At 37.8% G+C, this 11,043-nt stretch overlaps 1 protein-coding gene across 9 annotated transcripts in view; it reads right to left on the bottom strand.

The window, feature by feature from the left end:
* Window positions 1-969: 969 nt before the first annotated feature.
* Window positions 970-11,043, bottom strand: part of LOC105465799 (utrophin) — a 579,736-nt gene continuing 569,662 nt past the window's right edge. For all 9 annotated transcript variants that reach the window (XM_071096556.1, XM_071096557.1, XM_071096560.1 and 6 more), the window contains 2 exons: window positions 7,230-7,252; window positions 970-2,977 (listed from right to left, as the gene is read on the bottom strand). In XM_071096556.1, coding sequence (XP_070952657.1) covers window positions 2,969-2,977; window positions 7,230-7,252 — 32 coding nt within the window. In that variant the 3' untranslated portion in view covers window positions 970-2,968. The remainder of the gene's footprint in view (window positions 2,978-7,229; window positions 7,253-11,043) is intronic.

Here is an 11,043-nt window from a genome sequence, read left to right as displayed (position 1 = left end):
GTTCTGGAGGTTGGGAAGTCCAATATCAAGGTGCCAGCATCTGGTAAGGCCTGTCTTGCTGTGTCATCCTGTGGTGGAATATGACAAGGCAGACAGCATGCAAGAGAAAGTGAGAGAACCCAACATGCTTTCATAATAAACCCACTTGAGATAGCAAACACACTTCTGTGATGACATTAATCCATTCATGACCTCTAACCTCATGATCCAATCACTTCTTAAAGGTCACACCCCTCAACACTATGGAATTGGGGATTAAATTTTCAACACATGAACTGTGGGTGACACATTCAAACCACAGCAGTATGAAAGCAAAACTGGTTTGTTCTCACTTCTATTTTCAGCTACCTAGTCAACAAGTTGCTAGAAATCAAGTGTTTTCTCAGGAATGCTTAATGTCAGCAGTACTTAATGGTACGCAGGATTTTTAAAATGTTTGTTCATCAGAATGTATCAGTCTTCTTTATTTTAACAAATTATATTTTAGATGATTTTTCTAGTTCATAGACAGCTTTTAATTTTAGAATCAAGCAACATGATTCTCAACATTGTTTCCCACTGAATGGCTTCAGAAATTGATTAAACCTACTAGTTTGGATAAAAATCACACAGTATTTGAGAGCATGAAACTAAAAGTAGATTTGAAAGGAACTTCATGTCAACAGCATCTAGTTATTAAAACACTCAATAGGGTTTATGTACACACCTTTACATCCAATATTACTTTTATCAAACAGCCTTCTATCTATAAAATAAATTGAGAATCATGTAAGTATATGTATGTGTAAGAGATGGGGGACAGAGAGAGAATGAGAGCAACAGGAGACTGTATTAGTGTGTATGAGAGAAACTGCAGGAAAATATGTAGATATATCAAGATACAGGCTCTCTCTATATCTTTATTTCATAAATGTGCATTCAAAACTCAGATTCTATCAGTGAACCCAGCTGAAGAATATCAAAGTCATCTTGTGTTAAAATCACTTTTATTCAGGATGAAAAATACAATATGTAACCAGATGATGATAGCCTGTGATTAGTTCTTTACCATATATTTCAAAAGAACTACATACTTACTTCCCATTGTTGTTACTACAATATATTTCTTTATATTTATTATTACTTAGAAGGTTACAATGTAGTGTTTTACGTAGCTTTTCCTTAATAGCAGATAGAGGACATTTTGCATACAAATGCAGGCAGAAAGAAAATTAATACATGACTTTTTAAAGTAAGAACAAGGAAGACACCAAATCTACAACTTGGAGTTGAGAGTTCAGGGAATTGTTTTTTCTTTAAATAGGTGCTTTCTTGGGCCTGATAAAAGCTCTAGACTTTGCAGACTGCAGCAGCATAAAGCAGTTTCCAATGCAATGGATGAAGATGGATCTGAGGTAGAAAGGTGGTCATGGCTTTCCTTTTATATAAAACAATTTTCTTCTTTTCAAAATATCTCTGCTGCAAATAGACACCCTTGCCCCCCAACCCACCCAACCTATTCTAAAATAATAGCAATTTCTAACTTTAAGCCTCCTTCTGGCCAGATCCCAGCTAAAGAGAACCCAAAGTTAAAATGTCTTTATGTTTTAAAAGCAAATATGTTTGAATCAAAACATATTATTTTCACTTTTTTTTTTTTTGGTTCCTCTACATTTGGTAATTAAGTAACATGTTTAAACTGAATCAATTAAACGTTAAATCAGAAGCTAAACCAAAATACTTAATTGAATGCACTCAAAGATGTAGGTGGAGGTACCATCACGTAAGCATTAATTTCATTCTTCTGTAGAAGCAGTGACATAGATTTTTGATAAACATTCTTTCCAAATATATTGATCAAGTGAAGGGTATAAAAACATCTGATCTTTCACCCAAAAGGTAAAACAAGCTGTGCACTAAATGTGTGTCCGCTTTCAGTAAGAAAACAACTAGGAGATTCAAGAACTATTAAGGACTTGAAAATACAAAACAACAATAAAATTATCTTTGAAGGGAACTAAAGGCAATGATGTGTTCTGGTATCACCATAGGTAAAGGTGTGCTGTGCATATAATGATGAAAATTAAGACATGGGAACTAGGAAAGATTGTACTAAAGTTTGTTTCTGTGTCAAAATGAAAACATGCTTAAGTGGGCAACCTTTGGTAATATGATCTTTGAGATTATCATAATGTAGTCTTCTTTATCAAATAGATTAAGACATTAAATAAATAATTAATTCCTACTTACATAAAAAGGGAATAAAATGCAGGAAAAAATATCCCAAAAGAAATGCTATTTAGGCCCATAGGATTTTTATTACGGTTATCCAAGTGGACAGCAAAGAAGTAAATGGGCAACGTCAAATAAAGTTAAAAGGCATACACAGGGCTGTAGCTTAAACCATATGTGTATATATATAAGATATTTGATTGAAATTTATGAATTTATTAATATGGCCAAATCACGGAAACAAATACATGGGATCTATTTGGTTATATGGCTGATAAATTATAAATAACCAAAACATTGTGGTGAAAGAGTCAAAGAAATAATGAAGTTACTGTGCAACGTTAATAAGAACAGCAGAAGGAATGTAAAAATGTAAAGTGGTCTTCTAATTCTTATGTAAGCTTTGTCATAGTTATTAAAAAGATGGTATCATATTAGAAAGCCCCCACCCACTTTCCCAATGCTGTATACATTATACAAATCCGTGACAAATGTATTACCATTTCCAAATACCTCTCTGTTCATTAATTTACACTTGCATAGAAAGGGAAGAAGAAAACAATAATATATGGTTATTATAAAAACAAAATATCCATTTCTCTTTGGATAGGCAGTGTTTTACTCTTTCAGTAGAACACACAGTCAGCACTCAACACTGTGGGCCAAGGAGCCATGGAGCTTCTGATTAAATGGAACTTGGAATTGGCATTTGCTGAAAAGGGCAACACTGTATCTCAGGAAACATTGGCTGGCCGAATCACATTGCCTGTGGGAAGGGAAAATAGCACTGTCAGAACATTTGCATGAAACATCACAGGAAGCAGAGATTTGTCAATTCTTGAAGAAAATAAAAGTGCTTCTTTCAGGAGTCTTACTTAACTCCCATGTGACTTTTGTTTCCTGCAATGAGGTCCTTCCCTCTCATGATGAAGTTACCTAGTCTGCTTTCTATCACTGCAGCTGATTTAGAGGGAGGTCTGAAAGTCTTTTCTCTTGACCAGGCTGAAAGCTAAGTTAAAATGGAGAGGACTTCACTTCTTTCTGCTGGAGGTGAGTGAATGAGGCTGGTGAGTGAATGAGGCTGGTGAAAATATCCCATGTCTTCCTGGGGGACTGTGGGAGGTCATCTGTAGAGTGGGTACCCTAACAATGCCAACCCATCTTGATCTCAAGCTGGAGTCCAGAGAAGAGGAAGAGAAGGCAGGAATCATAACCCAAGTGTGTGCAGTGGTGCCAGTTAAAGTTAAATGTCCCAGGTCAGAGACAATATAAATCCAGGCCACACTCACAGAAGTGGTATCAACCTTTTGGAGGGAGGGTCAAACTTTTGGTCTTCTAAAAGGATTTTGAAATTAGAAAAAAATAAGGAAAATTATAAAATGAAATCATCCAAATTGGACCATGCCTCAAAAACCATAAAACGCCATTCTGGACTCTCAGGAAAGATACTCAACTGCTTTACACCTTATTTTATGGGGGACTTTAGCATAAAGTCCTGCTCCCTGGAAGCATGTTCCTCATTGTTCCTGGAAAAGCTGCCCACGGAGCTCCTCCTTTTCCCAGGTATGCTGAAAGCGGCAAACTCATTTGACTCTGGCCTAGAGCCTATTCTCCATGACTATACAAACTTGGATTCTTCAGACACTTGCTTCTCCATTGTGAACATTTGATTGTCATGTTAGAGGGAGCAAAAATTCAGCAAACATTGATGGGTTCCAGGCATTGTACTGAGGTGAGGCCCTCCTGTGAAGCAAGTGTGGAAGATATCTCAGCCAGGCAGCCTCATTCAATTCTAATATGAGGTAAGTGCCAGACCTAGTAAATTCAAAGTGGTTTGAGGACACAGAAGGGGAGAGATTTACTCTGTATGAGAAAGGAACATTTTGTTACATACTAATATTGATAACTGAAACTCTGGCACAGATTCATGTTGAATATAAAGCCAAGAGGAGTTTTGCATTCTGTCTATATACTCCATTATCCTTGAGAATTAGATGTGTCTATTACTCGGACACACAATATTTCTCCTTTTAGGTGTCAGAATTCTAAAAATTTAAGTTCAGGCTATGTAAGCATTAGCTCAATCCTCCATGTGAAAATATATAATTTTCATGAGTTTCCATTTGACCCAAGACATGATAAATGAAGAAGAGGGAAGAGAAGGAAAATGCTGAAGGGTAAAGCAAAGAACAAAAAAACAAATGGAGAGGGAAGGAAGAAAATGGGAAAGGGGCCTCTTGTATTGAGTTAGATGTTTGCTTCATCCACCAAGTTGCTGTACAACCAGGAACAATTTAGCTCTTTGTAAACTCAATTTCTAAAATCTAGAAACAGAGTAGGAGGAGAAGGCCTCCTAAGATCATTTTCTGCTTTAAATTCCGAGCACTTGTATTATAATAAGTATTGGAGGATTTTAAAAGACTCTCTCTTCCCTCCTTGCCTTTGTCATTCACAGCCTCATTCCACCTGGGGACCATCAGGACTAACCTCATTTTACCCTTTATCCTTAATTTAATGGGCCACCCTAAAAAGCTCTAGACTCCTGGTCACCTTTCCATCACCTGTATTCTAGTCATATAGATATCTGCATACCCCTTTTTGTGTCCCCATGCCTTGCCCTTCCTAGCTCTTGAAACCCGTCCTATATGTCATGTGGCCTGTGATCCGCAAAATCCAGGTTCCCAAACCCTTCTCTGAATGCTGCCTGCATCTACTTGCTCTAATGAATATCTGCATCTACCTGAAGACACAGTTTCCCTCATAACCCTCTCACATAGCACTTCCCCTCCCTCCCCTCCCCCATTCCTTATACACTGCATAAGTCTTCCTGGGTCCTCATTGAGGCCTTTGGGGTATCTTCTTTCTCTTCTCCCTAAAAACAGCCAGCTTTGAATCTTAAGTCATCAGACTACACCAATCCATTATGCAGTCATCTACTGACTCCGTGGGTCATGTTCCTTCACTTCTTGAAGTAAAAAATGGCTCAATGTCACCCACTCTAAAGCTGTTTTTAAATGTCAGTGATTTCAACACCCATGGAGATGATTCTCCAGCACTCTGGCTTCTCGGATCTTTAGGCTCTTTTCCTCCAATGGTCCTGTCTTCCACCCTTCTTAGCCATTCACACAAAGGTCCAAATATGGACCATTTCCAATACTTGGCAACCCCTCTAATTTCAATATCATTCAATCCAGCTTCTGACAACCACCTCTACCTCTACAGCATACTTCCCCTACAACTGCAAATTTATCCATCCTTTGATAATAGGATCCATTGATCCTCCCGTCTTTATTTCTGTCTTCCACACTGGACATTTCCTCATTCCTTTTGCTACTGAGCTGAAGCATCTGGTTCAATCATTATAATCACTTCTTTGCCTCTTCCCTTGAATCACTGTGCTCACTTTGTCAAACCCCAACTTCAACTTTTTAAATGCAATACTCAGCTCACTCTGGTGCCTCTGCTCATGAACATGAATATGCCTAGAGGGCAACTTAAAACCCTGCAGAATGGCCTCATGTTAAATTCATGAGTGGCATCTTTAATGCTGCTTGTAGTCACACTCTATTTCCCAGGCCATCTGCTCTTCTATTCTCCAAGAAGCTATCACACATCCTCCAGTCTCTCCTCGCACCTCTGACACCTCCTCCCCAACCTCACTCCCTGCTGAAGTCCTAGCTTCCAATTCACTCAGACAACAGAAGCAAGCAGGAGAGAACACCCACAGCTCACCACACCCCTAGTCTACTTCACATACTCTTGTCTTTTAGTTAAGATCCTAGCCTCTCTTGCCAATAAGACAATCATTCAGCAGGTTTATTGTTTCAAAAAGATTAGCAAACAAGTTTATGAAAGAAAATGTTCTCCAAAGCTGCTGTGGCTTTGTGGCACATTATTACTAAAAGTATGTGATAGAAAATGTGAATGGAAAACAAAATCTCAGGATCCCTAACTCACTATGCTAAAGGGAAAAATTAAATGTGGGAACTGAGTCACACAAAAACTACCTTCCTACACAGATAGTTGCAAAGATAGAAGACCAGTGACCTCCCTCACAAATTGCTCACAAGGAAATTTCTAAGGGCCCCCAAATCTTTACCCAAAAGAGTTTTGTTGAATTTCACCCAGACAATGTGAATTAACAGCTTATCTTTACAGGACAAAGGCAGGACTAGAACTCATCTCTCCGCCCACCCTGAGAAAAATGCGTATTTGACTGCTTCTTCTACTCTGGGCATACTTTATCTTACATAAAATGCAGATTTACTGAGCGTGAGACAAATGCATAATTGACTGTTCCTCCACCCCCTCCTGCCTGCTCTTTCCTTTTTGTGAAGTCCTCAAAATCCTTTCTTTTTGGGGGGGGGGAAACAAAAACAAAAACAAACAAACAAAAAACAAAAACAAAAACAAAAAACCAACAGCAACCAAAAAACCACACACAGGCTACAAATCCTAATGAAACTTATGTCTCTTTTTCCCAGGTGTGTCCTCAACCTTGGCAAAGTAAACTTCTAAATTGATTGAGACCTGTCTATACACTTTTTGGTTTATAGAAAATACTAAAAGGCATAAGGCTATAGCTGCCAACAGTTCTCAGCAAATTTTTAAGTAAAAACTTGAAATATTTTCCCCCTCAAAGTAACAAAACCATCTCTGTGGTACCAGTCATTTTTTTTTTAGGTCAGTGTTCTGTGATAGCCACCTTAAGTACACATTTGAGAGAGCAGTGGTGGCCAAATCTATCTAGAGTGACTTTATGTAGCACATAAGATGCCATTAAAAAGCTGTTAGAACACAAAGGATCAAACACATGGTATTTTCAGTATCTGTGGCTTGGGAGCCACCCCCCACCCCCAGACTGACAAACTGCTGTACAGAATCAACTAACATTTAAATGTCAAGTAAGTTTACTTATTTACATGGAGAATAAAGTAGGAGTAAAATCAGTGGTGGATAATCTGCTTACTCTAGGTTGGGATCAGTAACATAGAGCCAACCAACCCATTAACTCTTACCTGTGGCCTGCTGGGAACATTTGCTGAAAGAGAAAACAAAAGAAGTCACTTAATGGCAGTCCCCTTACTTTGTTGGTTCCAACTTTCAGGCACGCAAACGCATGGAAAGTATCAGTCTACATAGGGTAATAATAGCCCAGCTGTTAAATGGATGCTAATAGGAAAACCCCACATTTTTTTTTTCCCAGCTTAATGCTTCAATGAGGGCTAGTTTTCCTGGTTAGTTTCTCATATCCCATGTGATTTAAGATTTAGTGCATACGCTAAAGCATTTACTGAGCATTTAGTCTTGCAAAAAATCTCATTTCCTATTTAAAACACACTGTGTATTTGGTTTTTGTATCAGAACAGAACATGTTCTACTTACTTTACTGAGCACTAATTCTGACCAAGGGACCACTGGAGGCATAAGTCTTTGGTTTCTGCCTCCCTTGACCCACCCTTGACACACCCTGGACCCTAAGGCCCAGGAAAATGGTGGCCAAGTACTTGTATCAAGGAAAGCACTGGCCTAATCCTCTGTGTCCTTCTGGACACTTGGGATAGTAATAGTGCCTGGGATGGGCCCAGTTAGGAACACTGGAGAAGTTAGAATATGGCATCTAATTCTCCTTTCCATACAGATAGCTCAATTCTTTTTTGGTTCCAGAGCCCATGGCAGTGAAGACGATCTGGCGGGCATTGCAAGGGCAGCCACTAACATCTCTTCTCTAACACATCTGCTTTTCATCCCCTCTTTTGCTGCATGATCATCTCATTCTCAATGCTGGGAGAAAAAAGAGGAGATCTGTCCCCCAATAATGGCAACATCTGTTCTTGGTCAAATAAGAGTTGTCCCTAATCATCTAGCATGCTACACTCCTTCCATCTCTCACTGTTCTATGCTGAGTGGGAGAAAGGACATCAGTGACCATGTGCTGTGTGCCGGGAGCTATGTGAGAAAAAAAGAGCAGGCATGAAGAGTACTCTTCCTATAACGTCTGGAGGGAAAGTGTGAGCCCCAGTATTTGGGGGAGATATCAGGCTAAAAGGAGCCTAGTTCTACCAGATCTGTAAGTTACATCCAGGAGAAAAGAGTGGAGCTCCACAGTGTCCAGGGGATAGCTGAGTTGAATTATTATTAAGTACACCATAGGTTTACACACTCTTTTTAAAACAGACAGAGTTATGTGTCTCTTGCAAGTAACAAATATAACAAATAGCCAAACCCTGGACAGAAGTCTAATCCATTTTGCTCCAAACCAATACTTTTAACCTTACAGCCTTTTATCAAATAAAAGGCTGTGGGTATTCGCCTGAACAAATCACACAAAAATATTTTAAAAAGGAAATCACTGCATTGCAGTGGGTTTTTGGTTTTTGATGAGTGCCATTCAAGCTTAATAAACATAGGCAATTCATAGTAAAAATATGCCTGTGGGTCAAAAATAATTTTGAAAGCATTTGGTGGTCTATCAGCAAAAATTAGTTGGCTTACTGCCAGTATTCTATACATTTAAAGGACATAAGTAAAAAATGGACAAAAAAATTTTATACCAAAAAATAAAAATAGTTACTGCAGTCAGTATGCATATTTGTTAATTGGCAGTACAGTTAAACCCCCTTCATTATTTCCTTGCCAGGAAGTGACGGAAATGCTTGCTTCTCTGCTCTAAGACTCAACATAAATAATTTAAAAAAGACTTCAAAAGGCCATAATTCAAGGATGTGATCAGGACCAACTGGGATATTAATTCAGACAAAGGAGTTCTAAAGTGTTATGTGCAACAGTGTGTAGACACAGTTAAAAAACGGTTATATTAAAGTAGGCAATTCACACAGTTAGGATTTATGAATACAGAGTTTCATTTTAATTCCAAGATTGCCAAGAGTGGAAATTCATTTGGGGCCATGTTAATTTTTAATCCAAAAAGGATAAAAGTCAAGATTAACATGCAGATCAATTCATTGTATGCTGGCGACAAGCATTTTTAAAGTTCTCATTAGTTACAGGGGCTCAAGGGATTGGTTTGGCATTGGGAGGGTGCCAGTCCAATTTGTTTAGATAAATTCTCCAAAGGTTGTTGGTAAGCTTTGGGAATCACAAAAGCTTATTAAAATATTTGCTGGCTGAGCAACTTCAAAGGGACAAAAGAACAAATGAATCCTACAAAACCTTCTGAGTACTATCTAGCAATGCTTCAAGGAAACCTTCCCAGCGAGAAAATGTAATCATTCACTCAAGTCAGAAACATGTACTGGGGCCAGGTGTGGTGGCTCATGCTTGTAATCCCAGCAGTTTGGGAGGCTGGGGTGGGTGGTTCACTTGAGGCCAGGAGTTTGAGGCCAGCCAGGCCAACGTGGTGAAACCCCATTTCTACTAAAAATACAAAAATTAGTTGGGCATGGTGGCATGTGCCTGTAGTCCCAGCCACTTGGGGAGGCATGAGAATTGCTTGAGCCTGGGAGATGGAGGTTACAGAGACCCGAGATCGTGCCATTGAACTCCAGCCTGGGCAACAGAGTGAGACTCTATCTCAAAAAAAAAAAAAAAAAAAAAGAGAGAAAGAAACATGCACTGGGCACCAAGTCTACCTCCCATGATGATTTCTATTCTGCATCAATTTTTAAAAGTTTTAATAATTATATGCAGAATATGAAAATATGTATCAATTTTATAAATAAGTCAATTCAGCTTTTATTTTTATGGAAAGCTGTCCCTATCTTGTATATGTTTATAATACCAGAGAGAAAATATGAATAGCAGAACTTTCAGAAGCCAAGACTTAAAACATGGAGATTTCAAAGGATTCTAAAATACACTTTTCATCATTTCATACATGAATGTGCTTGAATTCTTGAAAAGAAGACATGACTAGTAATGTTCATTCAGAAAACTATGACTATTATAAATATTTGTGAATGTGCATAGTTAAGACTATGAGAACACGAAGCCAGCTGCTCCATACCAATACTTTTAAACCAACAGCTTTTTATCAAATAGACGGCTATGGGTATTTTACATACAAACATATTTAAAAGGAAATCATTGCATTTCAGTAGGTTTTGAGTTTTTGACGAATGTGATTCAAGCTTAATAAACATTAAGGAATCTTAGAACTCCATAAACCACTCTCTGAACACTGAGAATGACATTGGTGAAGATGGGACCAATGCAGGAGAGAGGATGAATCTCTGTGATGTGGATCCCATTGAAGGTACTGTGTATACTCCTCTCAGGAACCAATATCAACGAATAGCTAACAAGATGCCCAACAAATAGGAATTTTATACTTGCCTTTAAAGGGAGGCCATAAAACAGATACATACATTTACCTCTTACAATTCATTTTTGCTCTAAATTATGATTATTTATTTTTAATAATGTTCTGTTTTAAAGCCACATGGGTCAATCTTTTGTAAAATCTAGATGTCAGAATATACTTTGAGAAAAATGTAAGAGTAAATTCTTTAGGAAATGGAACTTGTAAAAAATTCTACATTTTTAGAGTAAAAATTTTAATATGGAAATTATATATTTTATATTTATTACAAGGTGTATATTGAAACACATTTCCCACCCGGGCTGTCACTGCCAACTGACTTTTACAATTGAAAATGTCCACCATGATATTTAAATAAAAACTTCTAAACATGCTTTGATGTACAGAATTTGTTTTCAACTAATTATTAAGGTTATTTAGGTACAAGTTGAACTAAGAAGTAATTTCCTTTAAGAATTTAATTCTGGCTCAGAAAGACTATGATGAGGTTTTATCTACTTACTAAGTAACATACAACTGAAAATCAAAACCTCTAAATAAATTTGACCTTG

Source organism: Macaca nemestrina, chromosome 5, assembly GCF_043159975.1.
Source record: "Macaca nemestrina isolate mMacNem1 chromosome 5, mMacNem.hap1, whole genome shotgun sequence".
Classification (NCBI taxonomy): Eukaryota; Metazoa; Chordata; class Mammalia; order Primates; family Cercopithecidae; genus Macaca; species Macaca nemestrina.
Note: the sequence above shows the minus strand (reverse complement) of the source record. Positions and strands in the feature narration are given on the sequence as shown.